The sequence below is a fragment of the Thunnus thynnus genome, chromosome 4 (genome assembly GCF_963924715.1).
Source record: "Thunnus thynnus chromosome 4, fThuThy2.1, whole genome shotgun sequence".
In the NCBI taxonomy this organism is placed as follows: domain Eukaryota; kingdom Metazoa; phylum Chordata; class Actinopteri; order Scombriformes; family Scombridae; genus Thunnus; species Thunnus thynnus.
Genome location: NC_089520.1, coordinates 14,860,727 through 14,878,107, shown reverse-complemented (window position 1 = coordinate 14,878,107; position 17,381 = coordinate 14,860,727). Strand labels below are relative to the sequence as shown.

The 17,381-nt window shown below is 39.3% G+C and overlaps 1 protein-coding gene across 3 annotated transcripts in view; it reads left to right on the top strand.

Moving 5' to 3' along the window:
- The window catches only part of arhgap9 (Rho GTPase activating protein 9), a 42,249-nt gene extending 26,260 nt beyond the window's left edge, over positions 1-15,989 (top strand). For 2 of the 3 annotated variants that reach the window (XM_067586864.1, XM_067586863.1), the window contains exons 10-22: positions 67-165; positions 1,045-1,106; positions 1,239-1,326; positions 1,921-2,016; positions 2,573-2,671; positions 4,788-4,893; positions 5,264-5,383; positions 7,109-7,207; positions 8,810-8,887; positions 9,281-9,334; positions 10,208-10,342; positions 11,866-11,971; positions 14,725-15,989. In XM_067586864.1, the coding sequence (XP_067442965.1) occupies positions 67-165; positions 1,045-1,106; positions 1,239-1,326; positions 1,921-2,016; positions 2,573-2,671; positions 4,788-4,893; positions 5,264-5,383; positions 7,109-7,207; positions 8,810-8,887; positions 9,281-9,334; positions 10,208-10,342; positions 11,866-11,971; positions 14,725-14,911 (1,329 nt within the window). In that variant the 3' untranslated portion in view covers positions 14,912-15,989. The remainder of the gene's footprint in view (positions 1-66; positions 166-1,044; positions 1,107-1,238; positions 1,327-1,920; positions 2,017-2,572; positions 2,672-4,787; positions 4,894-5,263; positions 5,384-7,108; positions 7,208-8,809; positions 8,888-9,280; positions 9,335-10,207; positions 10,343-11,865; positions 11,972-14,724) is intronic. The other variant, XM_067586865.1, reaches the window with a different exon arrangement.
- Positions 15,990-17,381: the final 1,392 nt, after the last annotated feature.

The following is a 17,381-nucleotide window of genomic DNA, read 5'->3' as shown; positions in this document are numbered from 1 at the left end:
GTGCTTGTACATATGCACATACAGACAAATAAACACAGCGGATGACGCCCACTTTCTGTCTTTCAGCTGGTCCAGCAGTGCAGAGATTACTCATGCAATGTCACCAACATCGTCGTGGAGCCTCCGTCTCCCGCGAGCTCTCCAGACAACGATGGCTCCACACCGGTGCGAAAACACTACCTTTTTACTTTGTGTATGAATATCGATAACTCACATTAAACTGCTGCTGTCAGTATATCATGTGTCCAGAAATAATTTGATTTCCTCTTTCTACTATCTGCTGCCCACAACTCAATAATTTTACTAAGGGGAAGCAAATTTTGTTAGTGGTTATCTAAGTATTAAACAAACTGATATGTCAACAGCAGTGTGTCTTTCTAGAAAAAATGTCACGGTTACTCAGGATGATCTACAGATCTCGCTGTGAACAATTTTCATTCGTATTTAATAAAGAAGTAAAAATAGAGGAAACTAACCTGGATTACACTGAGTAGCAGGTACCGTTCATGCAAAAACACACTGCAGCAGAATTTTTTTTAGTTCTTCAAGCACCACATAAAAAATATATAATATTTCATAACCTTTTCAAATAAAAACAACTGCCTACATGACTAGATTTAGGTTTTGTCTTTCTCTGCTTTCTCTTTGAAAACTATCTTCACTTCTCACTTCTCTTCACTTCACTTTCGTCCCTCTCTGTCTTTATATACTGTACTCATAACTTCATAGTTACTATTAATTCAGTTCTATTGCACCTTAAACAGGGCCATACCGCAGTGGGAGATTTTAGAGCAGCTCCCCTCCTGCTATTTTTTAAATGATGCAATAGTCAAGTTAAATGGGTTCGCTCAGGATGCAGTATATTACACAGAGGAAAAGCCTTGTATTTTGCTGTGAAGATTTAAAGTTGTCATTACATACTCTTACTATTCCAGCCATCTCTGCCCATTCTGAATCTGACTGATGGGCGACAGTATAGAGTAAATGTTGTGGTTACATAAACCAGATTTCAATGCTTTTTAAGCCGTTTTAATGTGTTCCCAGGAGTTGGAGAAAGCCGGCCTCTTGAACAAGACAAAGATTGCTGAAGGAGGTCGAAAACTGAGGTGAGGCTGAACACGAAGACAAAACAAGTAAAATTAGATAGAATCTGTTTAGTGTGAACACAGTGTTAAAGCAAATGAAGGCAAGTATGATTTGCAGTCTGAACAGAACACATATGTTTTGTTGGGTCGCAGGAAAAATTGGAGCCCATCCTGGGTCGTGTTGGTTGGGAACAGTTTGGTTTTCTTCAAAGATCCTAAATCACAGACACCTTCCAGCTGGGTAAGATCTCAGACAAACCCTGTGTTTAATGACTTTAGTCCAGGTAATACACAGTACTTGCAAAAAGATAAATGAGTTTTGTTCCAGACTATTATACAAAACTTGGAGGAAAATCATTACATGCAGCATATTTTTCCTGATTACAAATTCCTTAGGCAATACTTGGTGTGAGTCACTTAATAAATGCAGATGTCATTTTTTTGCAGGGTGGATTCCTCCTTTTTAGAATGAAATACAGCAAATTTCCACAAGTCATTTGATTCTTGTCAATTGCACAAACACCAGTAGCTTTGGACAAACCCAAAAAGTGACTACACAGCTGGATATTTATGTCCCCTATATTGCACATATTTCTGTCAATCACTTCTCTTAATCCTTGCGATGAAATTACACTCATAAAACAGGTCACACAAACCTGTTGCAGCTGTTTATTGTCAGAAGGGCAAAAAGTGGTGGCCTACAAATTCTGTGCAGGCATAAACACCAGCCACAGGCCGTAAATAGAGATATATATGGGTCAATGCAGCCAGATGAGTGTTGACGAAATGCAAAAATATGATTTATTTGTGTCTTTTTTGTGTTAATCAAAAACAGAAACCAGGAAACAGTCGCCCTGAGAGCAGCGTGGATTTAAGAGGAGCAAAGCTGCAATGGGCCAACGAGCTGTCCAGCAAGAAGAACGTCTTCAAGGTAACAAACAAGACAGAGACTCAAGAGGAAATCCAGTTAAAAAAAGAAATTCTCAAAGAATCTCACTCTGTAACTCTGTAACCAACGTGTTGCTGTGACCTTATGAACAGTGAGGACAATGTGGTAGCAGATAAGTATCAAAACATACAGTACAATCATATTTTTGTCAGTGAGGGGTCCTTATCAGTGAGGGAAGTGAGAGGGGGAAGTGGTTTTTTTCTCACTCTTTCACCCTTTAGTGACCATCTGTGACATCTTTGGAACAACAACACTTTTTTGAGTCTCTAAAAAAATTCCAAGAGGAAGCTGAAAAATGAATATCCAGTGAAATGTGACACATTAAATGTAGGTGTAAGTGCTGTAAAAATGAAACTATGTCCAACTTTTATTGAAACTGGTTGTGAAAGAAAGAAGTGTGAAAAAAGAACAATATGTACTATACAGGGGAGCTTTACGGGTAGTCTCTGTAGTTTGGGTGACAGCAGTGTCATGATATGTTATGATATGATGTGTGCATACTTTGACACTGTATTGAAAATGTGTTTTTTTTTTTCAGCTGAGGACAGTGACAGGCAACGAGTTCCTGCTGCAGTCGGAGACGGATTCTCTGATCAAAGAGTGGTACAACACCATCCAGAACGTCATCGACAGGCTGGTGAGTCTCCCAACACGCACAGTGGTACTTTCACTCTACCTCTTCTACTTGTCTACTAATCTTAGGATATACGGTAAATAGTGTCGGTTTTATGTTCTTCACTGTCTCCAACAGTTATCTACGTAGCTCTTATGTTCTGAATTCCGTCCTATCTAATTTTTTCATTTGTTTTCACCTTTTAAATTTCCTTTTATACTGAATTTCTTTTTCATTTGTCTTTAGAACGTCTCAATTCTCAATTTAAAATTTAATGTATTTTATGCCTTATTGAGAACACTTTGAATTAAAGTCTGGTTCAAATCTTAAAGATGCCCTCCAGACATGTTTTGAGATGTATATGAAATACTCTACTTTGACTTATAATTTGTGTCTGATATGGTTTTTCCACATAAAAAAAGTTAAATTACCACATTAATATCCTTAAAATGGCATATCCTCCTTCTCCCTCATTAAAAAATCCAAAATCTATAACCATGCAAATATTGTTGATTTCTAAAGTTTTCCTGTTGGCCTACTTCACTGTAAAGTGGATATTAGACCAGGATTTGCTCCAAACTATTTGTTGATGTCACAAATTATTCTTGTAGACCTGCCCCTTAAAATCAGATTTTCAATGAGCACAGAGAAACTTTACACTTTGAGCAGATGATTGTGAAAACATCCTTCCGATGTAAAACTCTGCACACACATCATTCTGCACAGTGAAGCTCAAACATCCAACTGGAAGAACAAAAACATTTTTTTGAGTGGAGGGGGACTTTAAGTATTTCTATTTCTTTATAATGATAAATATCCATTATTAAATAGAAAAAACAATCAAATTTTAAGATTAGGAAAAAGAAATCTTAACTTTAAAACTCCAAATCTCTGCTATTATGCTTCATCAGAGCAGAGAACATCAGTTTTGATGTTATTGCTCATGTTGGTTGGCAACAGAAGCAAACAACCCAACAACTGTCATCATATGTGAACTCAAAATTTGTTATTACCTTTTTCCAACTTTATTGGCAAACATTGAATAATGAACAAAGAAAATAATAACAAAGTATTACATAAATACAGAGTGGGAAAAGAGGCGGGAATCTTTGGATTTCTATAACTGAAGGCAGCAAACTATGTGGGGATTTAGAGAATTTGCTTTTGTGGATATAAAATTGAGCCATCAAAATATAAAAAGGGATGAGGATTACATTTTTTTCTGATTATTACATAAAAATACAAAGATCAGCAATTTCCACATATTTTGCAATAAAGGATCAAATGTTGCTAAATTCTGATTGGTGCACTTGAAACATGTGACATCGCCCTTTTAAAACTGAGCCCTGTCACAAGTCCAAGAGAAAAGCAAAGACAAAACAGAAACGCAGAAATCTCTAATATTAAACAATCAAAACTTCTTTGACTTTGGCACAAATGTAAAATTATTTAAACAGCTCATTCATATAGCATGAATGTGCTCAAAGGAAGGAGGCACAATGTTGTATAAAAACCATAGACACTCAATAACACTTGACTGGAGTAAAGTTTGTTAACGCTGAAATCCCATCATATATTTTTTTGGTAATTTGAGTTAAAGCTGTAGAGTCTAGTTTAGAGTTATAGAAAAATATGTAGAAAATAAAATAAAATCCCTGCTTGGACTTAATATCTTAATCACTTACACAAAATCACAAGTTTGTGTATTACAGTGGAAAAAAATCAGCTTAAAAAAAACACTGTACGCTACCACCCCACTGCCACACAGTTAGCAACTAGTAACTTAGTGACTGGAGAACATAGTGGAGCATTTAGCAGTTAAAGAGCCAGATATTTCTATCAGGGGTTGGTGAAGACCAAACCTGAGCTAGGAAAAAGAATATTGGAATTGCATTCATTGAATGCTAATTAGCACATGAATGCTAATGTTAAAATGCCAATGTTGTGTTTACAGGTTGTTGTGCTGCCTCCAAGTGGCCAAGTTCATACTGCTCAAAAACAGCAATATCAGCAAAATTATTGTTATCCTACAAAAATCCAGTATCGTGCTCTAAATTTAAACAATCTTTTGTTGTCCTTGACCAATTGCCACTTGTGCAATGTGTCAATGTGTCACAATTTCTCTCTCCCTGCCTTTCAGGACCGTGAAAACCCATTAGACAATGTCCTTCTGTACTCCCTGAGGAGAGCGGGCAGCGTGGAGATGCTGGACCACAGTGGAGACGAGGATGAGAGGAGAACGTCCCGTAAGTCTCCTTCCTCAGACTTCATGTCTTCCTCCCTTCACACAACCAACCATCCCTGCCCTCCACCCCTCACTGCCAGTCAGTCTATCATCATCATTCTTTTCTCTAAACTTCCATACAGGCTTCTTACATCCCTCCATCTTGTCCTCCATTCTCTCCTCCATCCAGCCCACTTATATTTTCACACGGCCACCGTGGCAAATAATCCCCCCGTCAGTCCTATCTCATCTCCGCCGCCGCCCGGCCCTCCCGCTTTTCATCCTCACCACCATCCCCTCTCATCTGCTCTCCTGCCCAGTAGCCGAACGCCCCGCACTGACCTCCTCCTCCTCTTCCTCCTTCTCTTCCTCCTCCTTTCCTCCCTCTACAGTCCCTCGCTCGACGTCCAACCTGGAGAACACGGAGAGGAAGAGAGTGAAGACCCGGCTGAAGAAGCTCATTCTAAAGAGACCTCCTCTGCAGGCCCTGCAGGAGAAAGGACTCATTAAAGGTGAGATTTCTTTTTGAAGCTTTAGACCATTTGAATCTGTGTATCCTTTATTCAGCTGCATGCAGTGGGGGAATGATGGAGATACGTGTTCTTAGATGTTACAAGATTGCAATTCTTCAGTTAAAACTAATCAATGGTGTGTTGTTGTGAAGAAGAAATACACTTTTCCATTTAACTGAATGGCTTCTTCAGCTGCGATGGCAGGCAGGAAATCTTAGCACTTATCCTTTGGGAATGGCACACCCCCTACTGAAGATGTGTATCAGCCCCCCTCACCTGTTTAGTGAGCTTGACATACATAATGTTAGTGCTTTCATTTCACTTGTCAGCTGTTTACTACACTACTATAACACCTTTAATCAATCTTCCTTAAAAACTGATGAAGTTCGTAGATTTTTTGGCTGTATTCTAAACAAAAAAAATATATACATGCTGTAAATTATCGCCAAATTAAATGAGGAATTTGTAATAAATGAGTAAATAAGTGAGTTTAGAACCATAACAAATGCAGATACTTCTTTACAGGGCACAAGGGGTCACTGAAAGGGTTGACGAGTATGAAAATGATGTGAATTACATGCTATGGTCCTCACAGTCACCAAATCTCAACCAAACTGATCACCTGTGGGAGGTTTTTGTTAGATAACACTCTCCACAACCACCATCAAAACACTAAAGAAGAGAATATCTTTTAGAAGAATGGTGTTCATCCCTTCAGTAGAGTTCAGAGACTCGGAGAATCTATACCAAGAAGATGTTTTAGTGGCTTGTGGTGGCCACTTTGTTGTTTTTTTTTATACATGAATTTGTATACTTGTACATAATATCTTAAATGAGTCTTTCTGAAAAGCTTCAACAAGTACCTTAAGTTTCTTGTCCATATTCTATGCACTAAAAATTCACCTTGCACCTAATTTTTGTAATTATTTCTGGGGTAATTTTTGCTTTATTGTAAGAGCGAGCAGTAGAGAGATGACAGAAAGAAAACACAGGAGCATTACAATTTTGCAGGCACTGTTTCAGACCCCCAGACCAGCAGGAGCCCCAGCATCTCATATTTTTACTTTATTTTATTATATTTTTGTTAGGATTGAACATCTGCTGCCCCCATACAGTGTGACTTTTAGAACAAAGTAGATAAGCAGCATCCGGAGAAATAGCAATATGTCTAATGGGATATGTGGCCCTAACCACATCCTCACCCACTGGAAGGTGTGACATCATTTCCTGCATGTCATTAAAGGTGATGAAGCCATTCTGATAAACGTGTCTTTAGACTGATAACACAAAGATGACTGTATGGTTGCAAACAGAAACTTATGCTTGCGTGGTGCTGGTTTTTTTTAGTACATTTTCACACATACACACAAACCCCCCCCCCCCATATCACAGTCCTAAAAATGATCACACAGAAATATAATGGTACCATACAGTATAGTAAAGGGTTGCATATGATTTTTTCTTTCAACGATACACCCTATAGAAAATACAGTGCAGTGCATGGGTTGTGTTGCATCATCAAGTGTGAGCTTACATCTCTGCCTGGAACACAGCCAAACACAGAGGCTTTTCTCCCATAGTAAACAGTAAATATATCACTAGATTAATGTGGACGTGTAGTTCTTACATCATGTCTTGGATGTGTGTGCAGCAAAAAACAAACAAAAAAAACCTTCTGACACGAAAACGGAGTCATGCTTGTGTCCGTCTGTCATCACCCTTCAGATCAGGTGTTTGGCTGTCGTCTGGAGATGCTGTGTGAGAGAGAGAAGAGCACCGTCCCACGCTTCGTCAGACTTTGCACCGAGGCTGTGGAGAGGAGAGGTACAGTCAATGCAAACACACAGCAAGCTCCCACTAACGTGATTCTCAACTCAAAAGCGGACACATGAGAAAAAAAAAAACACCCTCAATCCTGTTTTGAGCATCAGTCACTTGAACAGCAGCTCTGCACCTACCGTTCGGCTCTGTGACAGGAATCAACAAACAGAAATTATCGGAAAGTGTTTGTGATTGCCTGACAGAACGCTGACTAAAACACACAGATTCAGAGAAGAAGTCGTGACAGCTGCCAGCCAGAGCGAGATCTAAATGAGAGAAAATTGAGTTGTTTGGTAACTGTTTAGAAACAATGCTGCAAATAAATATTTGATACACATGAAAAATCTGTGTTTTGACCACAGGGGCTTTAGAAACCTGGTTTTGATGAATAAAATATTTCTGAGGAGCATTTTTTGTAAACAGTGCCCAGACTATTTTCTTACAGTTGCAGACATTTACATTTAAGGCTGAGACAGACAGAGAAACTTTTCTGACTCAGTAGCAAAATTTAAGCAAAAAAGGGGAAGGAGGAATTATTCTGATAAGCACTGTAGTAGCAAATGGAAAATGTAAAAAAATGTATACACACTAACAAGCGTGTCTGTTTGTCCTGCAAGAGGTATTCCCCCTCTGTTTCTGTTTTTGTGTTTTTAAAAAAATAGTTGTTCTGTATACACATTAAGGCTCTAAGGACAGAGGATCCCATTATACAGATTAATCTGCTCATTATATTCTGGATGAATTCATTAATTGCTTGTGGTCTATTTAAGGTCAGAATAGTGAAAAATGCCCATTGAGTCCAAGGCGATATTTTCATATAGCTTATTTAGTCCAATTAACAGTCCAAACTATCATATTACTATCATAGAGCACTAAGAAAACCAGCAAATATTTACAACTGAGACGCTGGAACCAGTAAATTTTTGCTTAGAAAAGAAATGATCAATTGTCAAAATTGTTTCTGTTAAATGTTCTCTTCAGCTCTAATGCAGATTGTAAAACCCTCTGAGACAGTGGTTATACAATTGAAAAAAATTTGTGGGACAAACAACAACAAGGAAACGAGATAGTCAGCTAATATTCACAATTCTGGTGCATATTAAGACATTTATAGCTGTTTTATAGCAGCACACATTAAACATTCAATTACATTAAATGTCAGGCATAAGTGCGGAAGAAGCAGAAACTCAATGTCATAACAAAACTTTGTAGGTGCTTCACACTGCAACACTGAAAAGTTAAGAGGAAGTTTACAACTATTCATAGGGGGTCATGTGATCATGCAAAATCTGACTTATTGTTGAATGTGTTTCTATAGCTACAGTACTGTAGATGTCTAAAAGAAATGTAGCTTTTTCTCTACTTTATTCACATGTCTTTGGACACTTATGCAACAACATAAATTAAATTACTGATTTGTAGAAAATGTGACTGCCTGGACCAGAAAAATGAATGAAATCAGCTCAGACTTCTTTCAGTTCAGCTCAGCTGAGTTTTTCGTGAGAACCTGTTTTAATACTAACCCCCTTAAATCCTAGTACATAGAGTACCAGACACACCAGTGAAGATCTTCCGCTCTAACCAGCTTTGTGTGGTATGTTGCAGGACTGGACACTGATGGCATCTACAGAGTATCAGGGAACCTGGCAGTGATTCAGAAACTACGCTTCCTGGTGAACCACGGTGAGGATGAAGGGGAGGAGGGGAAAACCTGAATAGTACCGATGATTAATGTCAATTTAATTTAGTCTCTGACAAACAGAGAGGGGAAATGTGGAGGGAGGAGAGAAGTAAGGGCAGGTGGAAGTTGGACTTTCCATGCATTTCTCACAAATAATTACATTTCATATCTTCCTCTTTTTCAGCTGCTTCAAATCAAAATAAATACCATTTGATGCTATTTTGATCTGCCTCTTTATATTTGACTGTTAAGATATCAGTCATCTTACCCCCACACACACACACACACACACACATTGTACTCTTGCTTGAAACCTGTGATTGTCTCACTCCTACTACATGACGTCCATGTGATAAACAGCAGCACACTGATGACTGAGTGACTGTTTTTTACAGAGCGAGCGGTGACTACAGATGGCCGTTACATGTTCCCAGCGGCGTTGGTACAAGGTAGATTCAGACGGACGAGGAAAACTGCCGCTTTCGCTTGTTTCACTCAGCCTGCTTGTTTTGTGCATCATGTGTAGCAAAATGTGAACACCTCAGTCTAAACTCATACACCCACAGACTGACACACAGAGCTGAGCGGCAGCGCAGACGTGTGCTGTGAACAGTTTGGTGGTTGTGCTACCATTTGCTTAATGTATGTGTGTCCCTTAGGCATTCCTGCTTTAAGTTTTCTGATGTAATAACACGCAGCAGGTTGTACAGCGAGTTCTCACACGGTCCATGGCTGCCACCAAGTGGATGAAACGGAGAACCGGCTGCTTTTGTACTGTGACGTGCTCTAATCCCACAGCAATATCTCACTGACTAATGTTTCTCATCATAAGATACTTCTTTGTAGCATTGATATTGAACTTCTTAACACTGAGGTCAAATTAAAGCTCTTGATTCTATTTTCTTTGGCTCTTACGATCCAATTTGAGAAGCATTGGTCAGGCCTGGATTTCTAAAAAGTGTGTGCTTCGTACTAAAAATGTGTGTGCTTTTTTTTTTTATTTTGTTTGTGCTTCTATTTCCACTCTTACTTTCAAAGACCCTCTCTATCTCTCTCCTGCAGCTACAAGCCTTCACGTTACGCCTCGGCACTGACGTGGATTCGCAGCCTGTTCTGTTTATGTTCGCTAAATGATGCCTTGACTGTAACACTATTTTCTTGTCTTAATTCTCTTTGTCTCTCTTTTTCATATTGCCTTGCCGTTCATTCACTTCCTCTGACCCTGTCTGTCTGAATTTCTCCCCCTTTCTCCCTCGTCCTCACCTCCCCCATCCTCCTCCTCCTCCCTCCCTCCCTCCCTCCTCCCCCTCTCTGTCTCTCAGAGGAGAAGCTGAATTTGGACGAAAGCGAGTGGGAGGACATTCATGTCATCACAGGAGCTTTGAAACTTTTCTTTCGTGAGCTTCCCGAGCCCCTGGTGCCCTACGGCTTCTTCACCGACATTGTGGAGACAGTCAGTGAGTGACCAGCTTTAGTCCTGTTCAGACTGTTTTCTTTATACCCTCGCCCTTAACACAGAGTGCCAGAGTGTCACTTCATACAGAGTGACACTCTGAGTATGAATCAGTTTGGGAAAACAGCCCCAGATTCTTACAGAGCTTAGTTTATAGGGAATAAAACACTTGTTAAAAAGCATCTAATCGCCTTTATATTTGATGTGAGACGTTTTTATGGGACACTTTTCAAATCTCATTTTGTTAATTTTCCACTAATGTGCTGTGCTGTGGTCTTGATGAGTCAAAACCAGGGCAGACTTGGTTACTGCTTTACTTAAGTGCTTTCACACTTTGTCAAGCTGCGGTCAAAGTAATTTTCTTTATTATATAATACAGTATATTTACAGCGACTCTTCTCCCACCTCTAGAAAATATGCCACATATATCATGAAAGATATATGGACACAGTAAAATAAAACAGTGCTTCCCAAAATGAAAATTGCACGAATTGCAATGCGAGAGAAGAATAATTACATACTGACAAAACTGAAATTTACTGAGCAGTATTGAATTAAATGAAGTGACAGTTTTACTGAAAAAAAAACCTTAAAGTACAAACCCTCACATTTTAGCAGCACTTATTCACATGACTCTCATATTCCTCTGCTTGTATGCCATTGAAGTTTGACACCACTATTTAAAAGACAAGACTGTTATTCTGTATTTTTCTATTGGTGAAAAAATATCATGAAAATATTTCCCTAAAATTTCCAGTCGACCATTGTAGTTTTTTTTTTTAGAAAACAGGAGTAAATAGTGCTTTTGTTGGAGACTTTTTTCAGCTGTGCATTAAGACACATTTAGTTGTAGTGAGTGTTTACAGCAGCAGGAAGGTGAATAAGGGATTGATTCAAAATAATACAAAACGAGCGCAACAATGTGACTCATTGATGTGTTTTACAATATAACAATGGAGGTCTATTGTGCAGAGGGGTAATCTATATCAGGTTTTATAGACAATAGTTGTCAATTATATCAATTCACTGAAGACGGTTTAGATCTTTGCACAGGATTTGTTGACAGTTAGGGAAATATCACTAAACTTTTCCTGCAACTATATTCTTCATCTATTCATTTGCATGAATGCTGCAATACAGTGATGCTGTAATATTTTTTACTAATTGTAACACAGCAGATAATCTGACACTATAGTAAATGTCTGATTGTCTTGCATATTAAGAAAAAAAGATAACAACTATAAATGTGTATAAATACAAATTCCCCGTTTCTTATCAGTCTTTTACTTTTTTTTGCATGATGTGAGCACACTGAATGATCAGCAGTTTGCTGCTATTCAACCCACAGCAGTGATAGTTGATAATTGCGTACTGCAGTATCTGATTAGATAGTGAACACTAATAGAGTACATGTGATATCAGTAAGTGGATGTAAATGAGGTTGTGCATGCTAATAAAGTACATGAAATGGAATGCAAATGATGACATTTATTGTGATCTGACTTGTCTCTCGCTCTGTGTTTGCAGAGATGTCGGACTACATGGACAAAGTGGACCGTTTGAAGTGTCTGGTGCTTAACATGCCTCCTCCAAACCACGACACACTGCAGTTCATGTGCCGCCATCTTAGACGGTGAGAGGATGGGAATAAAACCTTGTATAGAAATGGGCATGTTTCATAAAGATAAATATTCTCCTAGGACATTTTAGTACAAAGGAATGAACCAGATGCCCTTGTAGGAAAATAAAATCTCTTCCTCATAACTTTTTAAAAAATCAGACCACAAGAGGGGGTAGTTTTCTTGTTCTCAGGGATTCTTTGGCCACGGCTCACGAAGTATGCCAGTGCTGTCCCAGGATCACACTGTTGTTAAGTTTGGGTCCCTGTGAAGATGAAAAGGCTGGAGGAAGATGAATGGTGTACAATGTTCTGCGAGCCAGTTCCTTTTACAGTACATAAAATGTGTGTTTTTTACCGCCTATGGTTTTTCCTTCCACTCCAGGGGTGAGTGTTCGTGTTCTGAGGCTGATGTTTGTGCCAGGGTGTGGTGGGCCCCATGAATTTGTCAACTCTGTGTCTTTCTCTCATTTTCTCTCCGCTGTCATTCCTTTCCCCCCTCGTTCTGTTTCTCATTTATTATCTCCCTACTCAATCGCCCTCGTCGCCTCCCCACTTGCTCACTTGCTGCCTTTGTTTCCTTACTTCCCCTCAATTTCTTCCTTCTCTTCTTCTCATCCTCCCCTTCCTCTTCCTCCCTTCTGCCTCCTCCATTCCTCCTCCTTCCATCCCTTTCTCCTTTTTTTTTTCTCCCTCCCCCTTCCCTCGCTCTCCTCCTTGCCGCAAAGGTCCCATGGGAGCCTTGTGGTTCGTCTGCTGGAAGGCATACCAACACCACCGCCGCCACCACTGGAACCTCTCTCTTTCTCTCTCTTCGCCCTCTCCCTCGCTCCTTTTTTTCTCTTCCCTCTACTCTCTTTCTCTTTTTTCCTCCTCTCTTTTTAATGTGGAAGTTTTGAGCAATTGCTGGCTGCTTCTGTGGCTTGGTGGGAATGGCATTTTTAGAAGAATGCCTCATGCTGTGGCTTTAACCCATTCCTGAGTCCCCCCCAATCACACATGCTCAAACACACCAACATAGGTGGATACAGACAGTGGCTTTAGACACTTATGCGCACACATCTAGATTGTAAAACGCAGATACATGGACATGAACAATCGCCCAAAAACAAGATGTCACTGGCAGATGTACACACTGATTCTTTTAGTTGCCGCACTGAGATTGTAAGAATAATAAAGATGTCACATGCTGACTGCCAACATGAAGCTCTATGGGCAGTTAGTGGTCATCTGCCTGAAATCCCAAAGATGAATTCAAATAAGACAAGAGTCTACTGCCATGCTAGCGGCTCTGTGAAGCTTTCATTAGTTTTGCAGGTATTTGGTCAAACCAAAGTAAAGGACAAATTTAAAAAATTGACCTGATGATGTGAAGTAGTGAAAAAATCAGGAGAACAACAAAGTTATTACAATTCATCCTGACGGGGACATGAATGTCTGTACCAAATTTCATTGTAGTGTAAGTAAGTAAGTAAAGTTTATTTATGTAGCACATTTCAAAGACACCAGTCACAATGTAATTCACAGTCAAATAAATAAAACATAAGAGGAAACAGACATAAAACACAAGTTAAAACATATTATACTTAAACGCCTGTCTGAACAGATGGGTTTTTAACTGTTTTAAAAGAGTCCACAGAGTCCAGAGACCTCAGACTTATTGGGAGACTAATCCAAAGCTTAGGGGCTGCCGACTGGAAAGCACGATCTCCCTGACTCTTAAAACGTGTCCGAGGGACACTTAGAAGATCCACGATATAATGTGGAGCCAGGACATGTTGGGCTCTATAAGTCAGCACCTAGATTTTAAAATGAATTCAGAAATTAACAGGAAGCCAGTGCAGAGAGGTTAAAATAGATGAAATGTGTGACCATCTGTTGGATCGTGTTAAAAGCCTGGCAGCAGCATTTTGGACGGTTTGTAAATGGTCCAAGGAAGATTTATGAAGGCAGGTAAAAAAAGAATTTGTAGTCCAAACACAATCAGATAAAAGCATGTGCTAGCGTCTCCATTTCAGCTTTTGACACGGACCTGAGTTTGGCTCTATGTTTCTTAAGTGAAAGAAACATAATTGAGTCAGCATCCTACCACGAGCATCAGAACTGATTGGTCAAAAATCACACCAAGATAAAGCACACTAGACCGAGGATAAGGCAGCAAGGTTCTGCCTGATAACAGATTGTGAAGGTTATCAGGAGCAATAATCAAGACTTCAGTTTTATCCACTTTCCACTGCAGAAAATTATTCGTCATCCAGTTCCTATTTGCATTTAAACAGTTCAGTACAGAAAGTCTATCAAGCTCATCAGGTTTGAAGGAAAAATATAACTGGATGTCTTCAGCATTTAACTGACAGGAGATGTAGCTGAAACTACTGATAATCTGTCCTAGTGGAAGCATGTATAAGGAAAATAAATTAGGCCCCAGGACCGATCCCTGGGGGACGCCACATGACAAATCAGCCATGTCCGACACAAGTTCACCTACAGAGACTGAGAGAGTCCTATCTGTGAGTTGCATCCAACGGTTGTCAAGACATTTCACTCAAAACAGCAAAAGTCAACCTCATGGTGGTGCTAGAGGGAAAGTCAGGGGAGCACCAAGTTTGTAGGGTTTATCCTCTGGAGAACCTGAATGTTTTTACCAAATTTCATGGCAATCCATCTAATAGTTGTTGAGATAGTTCAAGATTTCTCATCCAGAGCATTTCTTTCTTGACATTTTAGGTGATACTAATCTGTATCTTCCTCTCTGTCATTCTCTGCAGAGTGTTAGAATATTCAGACACCAACCGGATGACCACCCAGAACATCGGCATCGTGTTCGGGCCGACCCTGATGCGCCCAGAGCGGGACAACGGCAACATGGCGGTGAATATGGTTTACCAAAACCAGGCGGTGGAGCTCATCCTCAGCGAGTTTGACCACATCTTCGGAACGAGAGGCCCCTCTTGATCTTTCTGGACGGGAGGGTGGAGGGGGGGGTTTAAAAAGCTCCTTTAGATCAGACGAAAGCACAAGTAGTGCAGCGTTTGTCCTCTTTGCCTGTTGACTCATATGGTGTAAAATGGATTTCACATCAAAAGATAATTACGGGGTAAAAAGAACCAGGACAGAAAGCTGCTAATCATGACATCTGGCCTCCATATAAAGCCATGTTAAAACAATAATAATAAAACAAGCCAATTTTAGCTGCAATACTTGTGCCTTTGACTGCAGATGTGGAGCCCAGCCCCGGTGTTCTTTACTGCTGGAGCGAACACCTCCTTGTCACTTTTCCGTGATGTTTTCACTGATCAGACTTGATCAGGACTTATTAAAGCCATAAAAGTGATAAATCTCCTCCAGCCCGCCCAGCTAGCTGCATATTAATTAGTTATTTATCAAGGAACATGAAGAAGGATGTGTCTTAACGTAGCACTGAAACAAAACTTAGCAGAACCATCTCACTGTGAAACACACATGCACCAGCACCTCTTGCAGAGTGAAAGCAAGCATGGACAGATCCTACCTGCAGTGTTAGCGTGGATATACTGTAAATAATGCAAACAAACAGGAAGCAAGCGGGGTGTGAAAATAAACCCACATCTCTGCTGAAGTTATAAAGTGTTTAGATGAAGAGTTTTCAGGTTCATTTCAGACTCAAGAGGCAAAGTTCAACTGAGAACTCGTCAAAGATAAAAACATGACTTCAGTGATGGGATGAATGTGCCAACAGGGCAGCAATGTTCCTTTTTACCAAATAGTACTTTGTTGTGTGTGGACCTTCAGAGCTTCCCTTATTGTACAACTTTGGATTGTTTTCTATTTTTATTAGTGCAAACTCCTCAGATTAAGTTAAAATATTAAATTGTAAATATGTGAAATACTGTCTTTGTTAACTAGTAGCACTTTGCATACAGTGTGTAACCTAAACATTATATATTAGCCAAAATTCAAACTGATACATTTGCTTTGAAATGAAACTGTGTCGTTAAACTATTACTTGGACCTGATTGTTAACTCTCCTGCAATAAAAAAGTGAACAAATGGATTTGATCTGTTTTGTGATATTTGGTCAGGATGTGTCTGTCAGGTTGTTTGTACCGAGCAATAGGTTGCGTGAGAGATAGAAGTGTGGAGGTATGCGAGCCTCAGAGACTCAGCGGGTGGAGGCATCCCCTGTGATTGGTGCAAATGCTGCTTTTAATAACAAAACAAAAGAGGAACTGGAAATGCATATGTTTAAAAAATGTGGATTTTCCCCAAACCCTTTCACTCTCTCACTCTGCGGCTTTGGTAATTTTATATTGACTGTGGGTTTGGCAAAAGACAAAAAAGAGCAGAAAAGGGGCACATGGGGGGGGGGGAGAGCTCATAGATTTTGCGAAGTTTTATTAGATGTATTTATTCATTTTTATGTTCATTTTATTTCAAGTCATGTGAATGTGTGGGGAGGGGCTAAAATGATGTGTAGCTGATTGATGTAGAGTCATCTGAACTTTTGATCATTGTGTGCGTTTCCAAGGTCGTCTGTATGTTTGATTGACACAGAAATATTTTCTACTTAAACAGACAACCACATTTGTTTGTTTGATCTTAATGCATGTGTGCACAGTCATCTATGCAATTACTCCAACTGGTATCAAAGTTTATACATTTATCCTTCAGTCAGTAGTGCAATCTGTCAGTCTTTCGAGTCTTTTGACAGCTGTGAGAGCCTCCTCATATTAGATGAAATGCTTCTATTCAATATTATTATCATGCAATGAAAGTGTAAAAAATGATGAATTCAATATTTCATAAAATATCTTTATTGTATATTTTGTTCTCTCTCCAGATTCTGAAATTGAAGGGATTTTGTGTCAATAAAAAGCCAGTGGCATTAAACGGCTATAGACTGAGCTCTGTTTTATTTCACTTGGTGTGATGGTGCTAATCACTCACTAAAATTAGAATCAGTCTGTCAGAGACACAATCAAACACCCGTCCCTCCTAATTAGCAATCTATTGCCAACCAAAGTCAAACTTTATTACTTTATCTTTTAATTCTGCCTCTTTTTTTCCTTTCCCATTTTCTTTCTTTTGACTTATTGATGACATGTGGTTTGATGACGGGACTCTGACTATACATTAATATAGTTATGAACAATGCAAAATACAAATGTGGCTCTGCGTGATAAGATTTATAATCAGTTCTGCAATCATCATTTCAAATGTAGACGAATGAGCCGAAGCACTACGAAAGTTAAGAGAAATTTGCTTGCAACAACAGATTTTTGATAGATGGACTGATGAAATGTAACAGCGTGACATTAGTTCAAAACCATTTTGCATCTGTAGGTAGTTATTTTGTTTGCTGCAACACTGAAACGAAATGTTTTTGAGTATGTGTAAGTATTTATTAAATTCGTGGAAGTAAAAGGATAACAAGGTTGTGAAATGT